Genomic DNA, 16,015 nt, shown 5'->3' on the forward strand with positions numbered 1-16,015 from the left:
GAAGGAAGCCCTTTGGTTTGTTTTGGTCTCTCCTGTACCTCCTGTCAGCTATAAAGCAGGAGAAGTGAATCCAAATATAGAAATAAGAGGGCAAGGATAGCCAGAGCACCCATAGACAAGAGCTAGCAAGGGACAACCAGAGATGCGGTGGGCTGGGATAATGAACTGAGGGTTTTCAGGCTGAGTGGGTAAGTTCTTTGCCCTCCTGGTGTGCCAGGCGTTCTTGTCCTGCCATCTTAGGAGCAGGACATCCCTGCAACTATCTGTGCACTCTGTAAGCCCGCAGCAGGGACACACTGATCTCAAGGCTGGTGGGCACGAGAATAGTGGGTAGGGCATTAGACATCGCTTCCGTAGGTCCCCTACAAGGTGTGATAAGAGCTTGTTCCAGAGACAGTCTAAGGCAAGCCTAAGGTGTATAGCAAAGGGGAGAGGACCCTCTCTCATATGTATAGATTTGGGGGCAGTTTCCTGAGCTGTGCTCTGTCAGCCATTGAGGTGGCTCCATGATCCCTTAGTCTCCCATTTTAATCTTTTCTGACACAGCACCAGAATTGGACATCATGGTCTTATTAGACCTCCCACCTTGCTCCTTGGTGACCCAACCGGCAGTGTGTCCTGTGTGTAGCAGTTGGCATCACATGTGGCAGAATGCTCAGACAAACATCCCCTAGAGGCAGGAGAGAGGGCACAGGCTCTGGACTGGCCAGTCTGCACAGGAACATTCACTTGGCATTTCTAGAGACACATGGGCCTGAAGAGAGGCATACTGCAAGCCAGCTAGACTCCTAGGGGAGGCTGGCACCCCAGGAAGGAAGCAGCCAGCTCTGTGCGGCCTGGGGCTTAAGAAAACTTATGAAGGGTCCTTTTGTGGGCATTTTGCATGCTCCTGTACTGCTTGGGCTCCCACCTTTAGCTCAGGAGGAATGCATACCTGTCTCCTCCCATGGAGTCTTTCCCACCTGAGCTCTTGGCTAACTTCTCATGAGGAGAGAGGCATTTTTTTTTAACAGCTTCATAAAACCCGTCTCTTCCCGAGTTACAGACATCTGACATTTCCCATGGAGGTTCCTGCTGTGCACCTAATAGGCTCCATGACACTGGGTTACAGACCATAACCCACAACTTGAGCATCCTGGGGCTCTCTGTGGCCAAGCACTCAGTCATCCTCTGCTTTAAATGACACTGAGGAGACCCCTTCATTCCCTGACAGCCCACCAGGACTCCAAAACCAAAGGCATCGCTTAAAAACAAGCTCAGTGACACTTAACCAGTGCTTAGGATTCAATGGACAACCCTGGGCAAGCGAGGGTGGGTTCTTCCTTCTCATGAAGAGCTCCAGGGCCCCCCACAAATGGAATTTCTCTGATGAATAGCTCTGCGGCCTCCCAGTCACCCGGAAGCCTGGGTCCCATCTCCAGATTCAACACAGTAAGCTCCTCCATCACCTGTGATAAACGTCTGGGCTTTGCCTGCTGTCCAAAGCCATGAATGGCATGAATGGCCTCTGGGTTCACTCATGCCCCTGAACACCACCAACACATCCCTCACCACACTCCGCAGGTACCCAGACCCAGTGGCTCTCAATCCAGATGTCAAGCTCAGTAGTAGGTCCTAGACTCAGTTCCTGCCTGGGACTATCATGCTGTCTCCTTCAGGGGATTCATTCTGTTTCCAGCACTTGGCACCGAGTGGGGGATGTGAGGAGGTGGTGATGGTGTCTACTGAGTTATACTCAGGTCCATAGACCAAAAGCACTCAGAAAAATCCCCAAGGGTCTTCTGAGGCAGAGGGGTTTCTCGTGCACGTGACCTTCCCTGTGCACGGGTGTGATCCAGCCCCTCCCACCTGTCAGGTGACCAGAAATGATGACTCAGACAACGGTGAACAACTTCTTCTGCACCATGAGCCACTGTCAGGAGGACACAAGGCCGGACTACATAGCACAGTTTTATTAATACACAAACAAGTTCCGCCAATGGGCGCCAGTCGATGGGTACACGGTTACAACAGTAGAAAAAAAAATCAGTTTGTAGAGGAGAAAAGTTGGGAGGGAGTGACTACAAGATAGGGGCATGGACTGAAAACTAGGATTTTTCATTGCAAGTCTCTTTACATAAAAAATTTTTACTTTCTGAATTAAATACATTGAGCTACACAATCAAAATATATTTACAGTCATTTCAAATGGGCTACCAACATAGTTAATTAAAAAAAAACTTTCTCTTTCCTTCGCCTGTTGTCTTTCCAAGGTTATTTTAAATATGATTTTAGTTTTTTTTAAAAATACATTAAGGAAATAATTACATTCATAACGTGAAAACATTTTACAACTTAGAGCCACGAGCAATTGATTTGGAATATCTAGAATGTAAAAAAACTGGTATTAAAATGTAGAGTAAACCTTTGTTAGAAATCAATTAAAACATTATCCTATTAAAAACACCTTTGGTCCCTAAGAATTATGAACTAAAGACACCATTTTGAAAGGACAATCCAATCTGGTGTACAGGAAGCCCAGGTTTCCAAAGATCATGGTGGTATATCCCCACCTACTGGCAAAGGGTGTTCCTCAAAACTGAGGGGAGGGCTTTGCACGCCAGTGACATGGCCAAGCTGCTTCCGCTCTCCCTGGGGCTGAGCTGTGTGAGGATGGCACGGGGAGTGAGGGAGTTTAGTTTCAGTTTAGTTCACAGTAGAAACCCAGCCCTCTGGCGTGATTAGTAGTAAGTCAGTGGGAACAAGACCCAGACATTCAGTTGCTTCTATAAAAACTATGTCATGGATTTGAAATGTCTCTATTTCAAAATTACTTTAGAAAAAAAAACCCAGAAAGATCAATCATTTTGATGTTGCCCCACCCATAGAATGGACCTTGAAGGTGTCCTGCTTGCTGGTGAGGGTGGGTGTGAATGTCTTAACTTGGCTCAAGTATTCCCCAGAGCACAGGGCAGAGGTCAACGACAGGGAAGGCTTGTCCCTTGCCTTTGGGAGGAGAGGCCAGGGACACACAGTCCAGCTGCTGCCTGTGTGTGAATTCTACCTGGGGGACTGCAGTCCCCACATATTGGAAGCCTTCCTCGATGTCCTCAGGGCCTGGGACATTGCTTTCCAAAGCCGATTTTCTAAAAGTCCCATTGGCATGGGCGAGCTGACACAGAAACAGCCAAAGGGAAATTGGAGCAGTGGACAGATGAAGTGGACAGGATGGTGAGGCAGGACCAAGGCATGCACGGGGAAGCGACCGGGCACTGACGCTGAGGCAGGGGAGCAGCAAGCACTCTGGAAGATTCTGTGTGAAGTGGGTCCATACCGTCCTGACAGGTCACTCTGGCACCTGGGATGACCTGTTTGACCCACACTCACCCTTGCAAGAACACTGGTACATGAGCTTGTGTGACACTGAGGATTGCACCCACATGCCCAGGCCAGGGACCACAGCAAATCCCCGGGCCAGCATGATATTTGCATGCAAATGGTTAGTTAGAAAACGGACATAAAAGTAGGGGTTTGTGAAAGCTGATGACATCTTGCCAAGTTGTAGCAAAAGTAGACCCAGGGAAACTCTGTGGCCTCAAAGAGAGGCCCCAAGAGGTGGAGCATCTCCCATGGTGCAGAGGACCTGGTTGCTCACAGAAAGGGGCTGGTTCAGCCCTCTGCCTACCTGGATCCACACAAAGCAAACCTGCCATCGATGGCTGGGGTCATGCCGGTGGCTTTGGGAGAGTCATAGAATGAGAGCACTGAGAATCCTGACAGGATCATGGGTGTCCCAATATGTACATATAAATTAAAACTCTATTTATTGAACATATACAAATAAATAACTTATTTTGAAACAAATGCTTTGAACTAGCTTTCTGACCAAATCTCAGAACATTAATGGGACCACAGGACAGTGGAGCCCTGTGTTGGGAGCCGTAACTTCTCCAGGACCTACTTTATATGGTTCTAAGGAATTTGTAGCATCCGGCACAGTGAAAGGATTACAGGCCTGGGTTTCTCAGCACAAACTAAGAATGCCAGGAGCCTGGAGGCTGCTGTGTTTTCATCAGGACAAACTCATCTGAGGTTTATCTGCTGGACACGATACTTCACTATGTCCCTCTATGCTGGCCAGGACTGGCTGTCAAGTTGGGCATTTTCTCCTTGTTTTGGTAACAGTCAAAGCCTGGACCAGGTTTCCTGGCAAAGAAGGCTGTTATTGGAGTGACCAAAAGCACTGCTCTGAGACCCGAGGCAGCAGAAGTCTATGGCACATTAAATTCTCTTCCCTTTCAGAGCATGGAATGGTCACAGCTCCCTGCGATGACCCAAGGGGCTCCCCCAGTTGCAGCTCCGTGAGTAGGCTGGTGTGTGTGGAGGCTGTATGCCTCCTCCTGGTCTTTCTACACAGATTCCTGGCAGACACCAGCCCACACAGATGCTGCTGTGAAGAATCAGAACTGCCCTTTGGAGGAAGGCACTAGAGAGAAGCACCATTGCACAGCTTGGCAAGGGTCTTACAGTGGGCTAGCCTGGGACAGACCTTCAGCTGAGTAGCTTTCCTGTCCCTGTACCCCGGTAACCACCTTGCTGCTCTTTTGTGACTCCAAGGCAGCTGCTGCAGGGCTCAAGCCCAGAGCACCAATCCTGGATATGAAGGCTGCCCAGAGAAGGCCCCTCTGCAGGGAGCCTGGGAGACTTTCCTCCCGTGTGTGCTAAGGACATTCTGGACTGTGATGGAAAGGCATCACTAGGTTCTCACTGTGTATAACTGGCCCTGCACAAGTCTGCAGAGATGCCTAATGTCCAGGTCACTGCCTGCATCTCCCCATGGTGGAGAGGTTCGCACTGTACTCTGGAAGCTCCCAAAGCCAGTTTGAATCTCAAACTCCTAGGGTAGAGGCTAGCCCCCATGACCTGCAGACGATGCATCCTGAGCAGCTGAACGATCCTATGAAATGCCCAGAGGCAGACGGGAGAGTGGGAAGGGCCCATGCAATCCGAACCTCGGCATGGGAGTGCACCCTGATCTACAGCTTCGAGTGTAAACTTGAGGAAGGAGCTCTGGAAGGAATGTCTTTGTTCACAGATGGGCCAGGTTAAACTACAGGTTCTAGAACCTGCTCTGTTACACCCATAGGCAGATGGTGGCCGATGTGCTTCCTGGGCTCAGGAGCCCCTGCCTGGGAAGCTGGGGTCTCAGGTCAGGAGAAAGGGGTACATGCTAGCCAAGGACTGAAAGCTCTGTGCAGCCTCTCAAAGTACATCATACAGTGGGAAGGAAACAGGGTCTCTGAAAAGTCCTTAAGGTCCAAGCACAGCACATGATGAAAAGGGGCAGGGCAGGGGCATTTTCTTTAAAACAAACATGAAAAACCCTGGTAAAAAGAATGACAACATCTCTATCCTGGTGACAAAAGGCTTGTCCAATACCAAAACTGAATCTTAAAGTCGCTTCACAGCACTATTCCTCATGGCTTCACCTCCAGTGACAGGGGACAGGAAGGGAAGGGGAGGGGGAGGGGAAGGGGGAGGGGGTGGGGAGAGGTGTGTATGCAGAGACACAGGAGCTCATGCTGCTGCTGCAGAGTAGGACCCTCTTGCAAACAGGGTGAGGTATGCAGCTCTGACCACACAGGGGAAAGGCTTGGCCCACCCCGTCTCACAGGGGCGCACGGTCCGTGGGCTGCAGGTTGGGACTGAGCTGAGGTCCTCAGAACCACCCCATCTGCTAGAGGGTGCTTCAAAACCGCTTGTCAATCCCTTTCATTTCTGCTTCTTAACAAGTAAATTTGGACACCAAAGTTTTAAAGTAAACTTTCCTAAAGGGCACCGTCGTACAGTAGAAAGCGTGCACGCAAGCCAGCCAAGGGTCAGCGTCAGACTCGGTCTAAACTTCTGCAGTCATGCTCGGGCCACGTTGGGAGGCGCACGTGTCACATGCAAGGCTGGTGGCAGTACACAGTCTCTGGGTGTGGCTGGGCTCCCTCTATGTTCCATTCTTCAGCTCCCACTCCTGGAGAAGAGAGGCGTGTGAACTCAGGCAGTTTGGTACTGGCTACCATAAGCCGCTATGTCCCAAGAGCCTTTGAGATTTACAGTGTGGGGACTCAGACACAGACAACAGAATGCAGGCTCTCCCTGAGCAAAAGAATTATCCAGCCATCCACCTCCAAGTCGCCAGCCAGAGATAAAGCTAACCCAAATACCCAAGAGGAGCAAATAGGTAAACGTGGCCCCTGCAGACATGGGACACTCATCGGGCTGAACAAGGCAGGGAGAGCCGACCGCTGGGATATCATTAAGTAAGGACTACATATCATCTGAGTGAGCCTATTTACATGGAAGCCCGAGGCAGCCAAGCTCACAGAGATAAACAGTGTCACGGTATACGCTTGAGGCAAGGGAAGAAGGTGGCATTGGTGTTTTGGTGTTTCATCTAGGAAGATGAAGTTCCAGAGGTGGGACACACATGGGAATGCACTATTAATAGGTCGGGTTCGCTCTGTTTCTTTTACCACAAGAGAGTGGGTGACAGGTGGCTGGATGGGTGAAGCGGACACAGCAGCTGCTGGGGGGGAGTGAGGGGGGGGGATGGGGACGGTGGGGGGTGCAGTAGCAGACCCTGAGCGATGCCCTCAGACGTGAAGCTCTCAGCACCTATTCTCAGTCATCATGGAGGTGTCTGTGGAGAATGAGATGGGGACCTGGCTAGGCATTCTCCTCCACAGAGCCAAGCCACCAATCCAGCCCTGCCCGAGTATTCCTGACTGCCAACTGCTCCATTAGGGTTCTTATTTCTGCCAGTGCTATGCCAGCAGCCATTAATTACACGTGAACTTTTGATTCTAGAAACATCAAGAGAATGTTTAGCCTAGTTAATATGTTCCCCACACACACACCCCCAAGCTTGTGGGGGCCCCTCTGACTCCAGGGGCCATTCTCCTCAAGTCCACTCCTGAGGCTGTGTCAGAGATAAGCTGCAGTGACAAGAACCTCCACACCTCCTGTCTGTGTATTGGCTACAGCTGGCACCAGAAGCCCTCCTGTGCTGTACGGGAACTGTATGAAGTTGTCTGTGTCTCATACCGACAGTCACAGGCTTCGTGTTCGCCATCAGAAGGGGACGAAGTTGAACAGCCTGAGCCAAGAGAGCCTTTCTTTCACAGCACGGCTCGGCTTCTGACCCCTTCTCTGATGGTAAAGACACCGGGAGGGGCATCACGCTGCTGCTCCACTCTAACATGGCTTAGGTAAAGTGGTCCTCTAAGGAGAGTTAGCCTATAGATTAGGGAGGCCTGAGGGGGGGTGCAGGAAACCCACTGGAATGCCAGCTCAGTAACCACTCGACCTCGAAGCCTTCCAGAAAGCATGCTTGCTGGGGAAGCACACGCTGAGGGGCTGAGGGGCTGAGGGGCTGAGGGGCTGAGGGGCTGAGGGGCTGAGGGGCTGAGGGGCTGAGGGGCTGAGGGGCTGAGGGGCAAGCACAACCTCTGGCAGCATCCCAGGACACCCAAGAGCCTAGCACCGTCCTTTCCCTACATGAAATTTGTCCAGCTGGAAGCAATATGTCTGCAGCTCCTGAGGAAGGGGCTTGGCCTGCTGAATGACCAACACATCAATGCCATCACTACACGGCCTGGAGACAGAGGCTCCTTTACCTTCAGGACAGAGGGACACCATCTGGACCCATGTCCCATCCCCAGGCCCGCTCAGTTCCACCTGCTACTGCTATGATGCCATTTCTTTCCAGATGTTTCCGTTACCATGGGCAAGAAGTTCTGGCTCTGATCATCTAGAAATTAAGCTTTGAGAATCCCCAGGATTTAATTGTGGCAAAAGTTGGTGGCTCCTCTTCCTGACTGCAGGGAGAGGAGGGGCCCTGAGTTGATGGCCAGGGTGCTGGGAGACAGCCTGGGGGAAAAATGTTTTCCTGGCTTTTTTTTTTTTTTTCTTTCTTTCTTGCAGGTAAGTGCTAGGAAGGATATCGGGGTCATGATGCCCAGTCTGTGTTGCCCGAAGAACACAAGCCCCGGGGGTGGGGGTCTTGCTCATTTCTGAGGTGACATGGATCTGTGGGAGTTCAGGTTTGGTGGCTATCTTTGAACCACAGTACCTGGGGGTGTTGGGGGGGTGCTGTTAGAGGAGCTCCATGCCTCTGGCAGAAGACTGAGTGCCAAGTGCAGTGGGGTTCACTTGGAGCTCAGGTACCTGGCCCTGCCAGGGGGCTCACCTTGGCCTTCTGCAGCACGTGCCCACGGCAAGGGGAGCTGCTGGAGGACGGCTGGCTCTTCTTCAGGACGGCCGCACTGTTCACAGGCAAAGGCCCCTCAGCATCGCTTGTATCACAGCTGGAGATGGGGGAGTTTTCCAGAGTCCGATGCCGAAACACTGGAGACTGTCAATGAGAGGAGAGCCTGCGTGAGGGGTGGTTCTCAGCCACTGGCATTTCCCAAGGAGAAACAGTTTCATAAGGAAGAAATAGATCTGAAAATAGGCTGAACTAGGAAGGACCACCTGATCCTCGGAGCACCTTCAGAGGGGTGGAAGACCAGGAGGCCGGATTCGAACCCACACTCCTACCCTCTCACTACCTCTCTCACCTGCCCATCAATGTGATGCTACCTAAATCTGCAAATGTTTCCTGGAGCTGCCTGCCCCTGAGAGGGTCAGACCTGGCAGCAGAAACTTCCAGTGGCAGGCAGCATGAGCTTGGTATCCTGGGACGATGAACGGGCCCCAAGCGATTCTGGGTCTGTGACCACTCCCACTTTGCCGATGCCAGAGAGAAATTTTTGGAAAGCTCAGAATGAAGCAACTTATCTCCTCGGCTGCCTCGGGTCTGACTCGGCTCGCCAGCGCTTCTGCAGAGGATTGCTAAGGGTCCGCTGAGAAAGCACAGCACTGTGAATGACACTTGGGATGTGCAGGGTGTTGTTTGAGAGCAACATCAGCCCAAGAAGCCCTGTGAAGGGTCGTGACCGGAGTGCTCCCTGCTCAGTTTTGGCAGCATACACCGTTCCTTGGACATCTTCAGAGTCTGCGTCGACTCTGAAGTGGGTGTGGTCACTAGTGCAAAGACAGAATAAAGGCCCCTGTCTCTGGAGATGGTCAGGCAATAGATGTCTGTAGCAGAAGGACCTGCCGAAAAAGCCACTCCTCCAAGTCTACAATTATACATAATGCTGTCGCCAACACAGGAGGCAAGCCCAGGGTATGGAGAGGACCCTCAGGAGACACAGGAGACATGAGCACCCATTCCTGAGCTTCTGAAGGCCATGCTTACTCCTGGCCAGGGGACAGTTGGGGACAACAGCAAGTCTCAGTGGCTGAGTCAGGTGACAATGAGGAAGGAGCCATGACTGAAAGTAAGAGCTCAGACTTGACAGGTGACACTGCAGCTTCCAGACACCCGGTAGTATTGTCAGCGTGAGAGCAAGTTCCTGCCTAGCAAGCTGGCGTCAAGTCAGACAAGACAAAAGGTAGAAGAGCTTGCCTGTGACACCTGACCATGCAGAGGAGGCCTCAGTACTGGACTTTAAGTACCCCAGTGAACATAAGAGACATCAATGTCTCCATACACAGTGGGAACATTAGGCTGACGCCACCCAAGGTGGTGAACATGCTACCTGAGAGACCATGGAGCACTTCTGTGTGCTGTGCCTTGACACTCACCTGTGGGCTTGATGTCCCTGACTTGGGTTCGATAGCCAGTCCTAGAGTGACGCCACCTGCCAAGGCCTTCTTCAGGCTCTCCTTGACCTCCGTCAGCTCCAGCTCCAGGCTGACCCGCTCTGCCTCCCTCTGCTTGCACTCTTCCTCCAACCTCTTCAACTTGTCCTCCAGGGCCACCTGGGTCTTCCTGCCTGGAATCCCAGGAACACATGGTCACCACATAGAGGGGCTGACCTAGCTGAGTTCTGCTAGGTCTTCCCCACAATGCTCCAGCCCAACTGCTTCCCGCAGAGCCCAGATCTTTCCCTAATAACCTGTTGCTGTGTGAGATTAGGGGCAGGAGTCAAACATAATCCTACACAGCCCATGGGGCCTCATGACACTCACTTAAAGGACATGGTGTCCTGGGGCTGGGGATTTAGCTCAGTGGTAGAGCGCTTACCTAGGAAGCGCAAGGCCCTGGGTTCGGTCCCCAGCTCCGAAAAAAAGAACCAAAAAAAAAAAAAAAAAAAAAAAAAAAGGACATGGTGTCCAAAGGTGACACTGACAAGGAAGCGGAATAAGGAAAGGTCTCAAATTCTACCAGTTACTTGTGGTCTATTGCTGTGATGGTTTAAATATACTTGGTCCAGGGAATGGCACTATTTGGAGATATGGCTTTGTTGGAGTGGGTGTTGCCTTGCTGGAGGAAGCGTGTCCCTGTGGGTGTGGGCTTTTAAGGCCCTTGTCCTACCACCTGGAAGCCAGTCTTCTCCTATTTGCCTTTGAAACAAAATGTTGAATTCTCAGCTTTTCCTGCACCATGCCTGCCTGGGTGCTGCCATGCTCCCACCTTGATGATGGTGGACTGAACCTGTAATCCACCCTCAGTTAAATGTTGTCTTTATAAGAGTTGCTTTGGTCATGGTGCCTGTTCACAGCAGTAAAATCCTAAGACAACTGTATATGCTTCCCGGTCACAAAACATTGCCCATATCTCTGTAGGCATTGGCACATAGTTCTCCATGGTTTGGCAGTAAACTCATCTCTTTGAAATTTGTTATGATGATCGACATGGGCAGAAAGTACACAGAGATGGACAGAGAAGAAAAGTAAGTCAGGGAAGTGAGCAAAGCACAGGGCACAGGGAGCCTGGCCTCTCAGGGCAGAGCTGGGCCTTTCTGCATCTCTGTCCTGTGACTTAACACAGACAGGTAGACAAGCTGCCTGATATGCACTGCTCCCTGCATGTCATAGATCCGGGGGTCTCCATCCCTCTTCAGCAGCCTGATATTGACACCTTACCCAACCGGCTCCCACAAATTATCCTCATGGGCTCACCTTTACCCCCCTTCTTGTTCTCTGTCCCCACCCCCAAAATCATTTCCCTGAACAGCCTTAATTCAGACAGAGTTCAGTTCTGGTTAACTATGATGAGCATATGTACCAGCCTCTGCCTACATTGAAGCCTTCTGGGCTCCCCATCCACTGCACAGCCCCCTTCTCCTGAGCTAGTAGAAAATATGAAAAACCTTGGCCCCATGGGGGTGCTGGCCAGGACCAGAGGGACGTGTAAGCTTCTATCCAGGAGGTCTGGCAGGAACAAGGCCTAGCCTGTGCCTGGGTACTACTCGTCTCTAGACACCACTCCCCTGACAGCTGTCCTTGTTCACTGCCCCTCTTTTGGGATCACTACCATAGGCCTTTTCTCTGGTCCTTAAACCCCGGTGCAGCCTTGCTCCCCCCCAGGCCCTTCTGAGAGAAGAGAGCTGCTTGACCTTGGCAGAGATCTGAGAAAACCTCTCAGACCCCTTGGCTGCTTCCTCTTCAGAAGCCCCACTGAGTCACCTCAGACAAGGAACAAAATCTGCCAACCTTGGCTGTCAGCTCCAGAGGTTGAAATTGCCGGAGTCTCACTGTGCAGCTGGGGCCAGGGCACAGTCCCTGCCTATGTGGCACCACTGAGCCAACCCTGGGCTGCCCCAGGCTCCCCTACAAGGTCGACACTCCAGGAGGCAAGGCTAAAGAGGCGGCCTCAGCCCATGGATCCTAGGGTTAGTTGAATGGATTCGAGAACTCCAGTGGACACAGGCACATGGGCCATCAGGGCCAAGTCCCCCATACCTGCATTCACTTCGATGGCAGCCCTCAGGTCCTTCCTCTCTTTCCGGAGCTGTGCCAGCCTGTTCCGCAGGGCCTCTTTTCTCTTCAGTAGCTCTTCCTCTTTGGACTGTAACCGCTTGGCATCTGCTTCTACCCGGTTCTTACCATATTTGTACTGCTCGGCATCTGAGCAAGGAGCACACAGTTAGCTCAACCAGAGGAGTTGGGCCGCCCATGCTTGTAGTCAGCAGCGCTCGGGATACCACAGAGCTGCTCCCGGCCAGTCCTAACAGGAAGAGGGGGCTTGGAGCAGAGACTCTCGACTTGCCTCAAATCCTCACATCCTTTGATCTGCATGCTCACAAATAGAGACAGAATACTGAGGAGTCCCGTCAGTGTTCCTCCCCACAGGGCATCAGTTTTCAAATAATTGTCAATAAGGCTCAGAGTGGCGATTCTGGAACCTGGCAAGGCAGTGACCTGGACAGTTCTGTCAACCAGATAGAATCTAGAACCATCTGGGGAAAGAGTCTTAAGGAGGAATCACCTGGATCAGCTTGGCCTGTGTCCATGTCCATGAGGGAGTGTCTTGAATATTATATCCTGCATTTTTACACCCTGACTGTGGGTGGCACATATCATGAGGCCCTGGTATGCCGAGTGCTGGACATCAGGGAGGTAACCATGTATTTCTTCTCTCCACTCTTGACTGGATGAGAAGCCACTGGCTGTTTTAAGCACCTGCTTTGACTTTCCCAGGATACACTGTAACCTGTGACTGTAACCTATAACCATCAGACAAAGAAACTGTCTTTCCTAAAATTGCGTTTGTTGGGGTATTTGTTACAGCAAAAGAAATGAAGCTAGAATCTGTTACTGTCAACAACAACCTCTACTGGGGCTGGAGGGATGGCTCCATTGTTAAGAGAACTGGCTGCTCTCCTGGAGAACCAGAATTCAAGTCCATGACAGTTCCTAATCATCTGTAACTCCAGTTCCAGGGCATCCAAAGCCTCTCTGCCCTCCTTGCTCACTAGGCATACACATGGTGGACAGACACACATGTAAGCAAAACATGCAGGAAAAGGCCCAAAATCCTCCTAGAGTTTATAGGAGTCCTTTCTACATACAATGCCTCTCTTCACTCCCACATCTGTTCTTAGCCTTCCCCTGGCTAGAGGGAAGACATCTCCTTGGTCTGAGGTTCTAGGGGAGGGGGAAGCTTCTCCAGCAAATAAAAATGACAGAAAGGCAGCACGTGGTGCTTGGAGACCCACTATTTAGAAGACAAACTTGGAGCCCCATAACCTAGAATGGATCTGCCCCTCAGTTTCTCCTCCTGTGAAATGGGGATAAGAGCAGGCCATTCACAGGCCGCTATAAAAAGTCAATTAATATTTATAAAGCACTTAAAGTAACTACCCAACTGAGTCCTGTATAAGTAACTGTTAAAATTTAATGACTGAACAGTGACTGCGTAAATAAGTAAATGCTTTGGGGGGAAACCCAGAATCCTGGCAACCAGTACCTAGTGATTCACACAGTGTTGACCTCAGGCCCCACAGTCTCTTCAGCCTGGATTACAGTTTCAGGCTGCGGTGGGTTATTGTGGGGAAGTCAAGGCAGGAACTTAGAGCAGTCCGATAGGACTTTAGGAAAAAAACTCCCTGGAAAAGATGATGAGGGGCAGGAGATGCTCACACGACTGGCCAAGGTCTGCTGACCCTGACGTTGCTTTTACCATCTCTATGGTCTCTGTGCTACCTGTACCACCCACCAGCTCCAAGGGTAGCCAGACCATGCCTGTCCGTCTGTCGCTGCCTGTCTGCATGTCTATCTGTTTCAGAGTAGAAGCCATGGAGGGACGAGGGCTGTTGCGTGCGTCTTTGAAGGTGCACACACAGATAACTATGTGCCAACATGCCTGGGGTGGCCCCATGGCGATCAGTCTCGGCTGGCTCGTTAGTCCTGCTCACACAGCTCCTGCCCTGAGCTGGTTCTGCCATCGCTTCTTCAACAGCGTACCCTATTCATGGAGACGTGTACTCTCCCGTGTCCAGTCAGCATCCTTTCCCTCACCAAGACCGCCACAGGATGACACTGCCTGATCCTCAGCCCAAGAATAACCCATCTCCTGAAAGCAAGGTACTTCCAGAAAATTCCATGCTAAACTGTGCAAACTCCACTGTCTAAACCAATATGTCCCCCAACAAACCTACGGACGACAGCTTATAAATTTCCCCGTGATTTGGTCCCTATGCAATAAACTCCGTACAACTGTAATGCGATCGGCTGAACTCTGCAGAAGCGCAGGAGGCAATTATTTTTCTCTTTTGTTTCCATTAGATGTCACCAAAGTTAATAAAACATTCCCTGCAGAAGGTCCCACCAGATACTGGGATAAATCATCCATAAAATGAAGCGAGCAGAGGGCCGTGAGAAACACCAGGCCGAGGGAGCCCGCGTGGGATTCAGATCTTGCTTAACAAGGCATTTTAGGCCAACGCATCCCTCTGGCTCCTGCACCTCCCTGCACGAACAACACTAAGAACAAGAGTGTGAACACACCCAAGGCATCGGGGAATGAAATTACACAGAGAGAGAGGGCCAGGGGAAGTCAGTGACAATGAGGAGACTCAGCCAGACAGACTCCTGACAGACCTATCTGAAATGCAGATTTGAAAGCAGAGGCCTAGGCAGACTCCTATCGAGAACTCATAGGTTCCCTGGGGCCGACATAGCCAAATGTTGCTGAAGGCCCAAGGCTCATCCATACTTTGACCATGGAAGGTGGCAGCCTTTCTGTGTCCTTGTGCACTCTGACCCTACAATGGATGCCAGTAGGTCTGGGGCCTTTTCTCTCCTGTACCAAGTAGGAATGGAGGTCCCCCAGGTGAAGCCTTATCCACACTATCATGGTAGCTGACCTATCAACTGCATGGCTGCAGACTAGAAGGCTCAAGTAGGAACCCCCAGTAGTGGTTGGCATGGCATGATTTGGCATGGACACTTACTTGACCCAGACTGATGGAGGAGCTCCTTGTCATGATTTGCATGACACAGACTGATGGAGGAGCTCCAGGAGCTGCAGAGCCCCATGCAGTCCTTAGGCCTGCTTTTCTAAGCTGGCATGGTCTCCCCATTGCATCCCCAGCAACAAGTGAGCATCCTGAATGAATAAGTCCCACAGGCTGGCTGGCTGAATGGTGGATCACGCAATGCAGCTGGGCAGGGCAAACACCAACTCCAGGTGCCAGCACACCCAGATCTAACTGCCGATGGAGGAGGGCTGCTGGATGCTCAGGCAGGCTGTGCTCTCCCTGCCTGCTAGTACAGCTGGCTCTGCAGTCTGGAAGCCTGGCCCACATCCTAGCTCAGTGGCTGGCCTGCTGTGAGACCTCTGGCTCTCCTGCACTTCCCTGGGGCTCACCCCTCATCTGCATAACGGGGTGCACAGCATCTACACTGACTATACAGCTGTCAGAGACCTGTGGGAGTGGAAGGCGCTGGCTGTGGACTGTGATCTGCATAGAAGTAGCAAGGCCTCCTGTGTCCTTGAGCATTCGGGGGCTTTGGTTTGGGTGCCCAGCATCCCCGTTCCCACTGCATCAACCACAGCGGTCGACTCTCTGCACGTCTGACAGAGGAAGGGGATGTATTCAGAGTTTACATGAGTTGTCAATGGTGTTCTAGGGACACAAATGCGAGTCTCCGGACCACAGGCCCAGTGCCTCAAGGTTGAATGACATACTAAGAAGTCAACAGCAGTTAGAGGCTGGGTTAGAGACCCTGGCAGGTGAAGAGGGGGGTGAGGAATGCACACTGTCCCACCTCCCAGCGCACCCCAAGTCCGGCATCTGCTGCAGGAGTGGCTCATTCAGTCTCAAGTTGGCAAACCGCACCAAAGCAGAAAGAGGACCCAGAGGGGGAACTCACTTGATGCTGTGCGCTTCACGCCCCCCGCAGATTCCACCTTTTTTTGCTGGCTGCTGGGAGCCTTTCCCTTCACAGGAAGCCCATTAGATGACACTGGAGGTTTTTTGTTCTTCAACTGTCAAAACACACGAGAGAAAATTAAAAATAATCGAAGAAAAGCACCCTGTTGCCTAAAGTTATTTCTTCTAGTCTCTGACTCTTAAGTAGGACCTGTTGGCATGGTCAGAGGACAAAGGAAACCAATCTGCTTGCCCGTCACCGGGCTGCCTTGTCATCCTAGCACTGAGGGCTGGATACCCAGGCCTACCACGACGTCTGCACTGGGAGGGTTGTTATG

At 51.5% G+C, this 16,015-nt stretch overlaps 1 protein-coding gene across 4 annotated transcripts in view; it reads right to left on the reverse strand.

The window, feature by feature from the left end:
* Window positions 1-1,884: 1,884 nt before the first annotated feature.
* Afap1 (actin filament associated protein 1) overlaps window positions 1,885-16,015 on the reverse strand; it is a 113,275-nt gene continuing 99,144 nt past the window's right edge. The window contains exons 14-18 of one of the 4 annotated variants that reach the window (XM_087582142.1): window positions 15,679-15,793; window positions 11,764-11,928; window positions 9,661-9,851; window positions 8,219-8,383; window positions 1,885-6,001 (exon numbers count right to left, since the gene is read on the reverse strand). In XM_087582142.1, coding sequence (XP_087438268.1) covers window positions 5,975-6,001; window positions 8,219-8,383; window positions 9,661-9,851; window positions 11,764-11,928; window positions 15,679-15,793 — 663 coding nt within the window. In that variant the 3' untranslated portion in view covers window positions 1,885-5,974. 4 annotated transcript variants of the gene reach the window in all.

This window comes from Rattus norvegicus, chromosome 14 (assembly GCF_021556685.1).
Source record: "Rattus norvegicus strain SHRSP/BbbUtx chromosome 14, alternate assembly SHRSP_T2T, whole genome shotgun sequence".
NCBI lineage: Eukaryota > Metazoa > Chordata > Mammalia > Rodentia > Muridae > Rattus > Rattus norvegicus.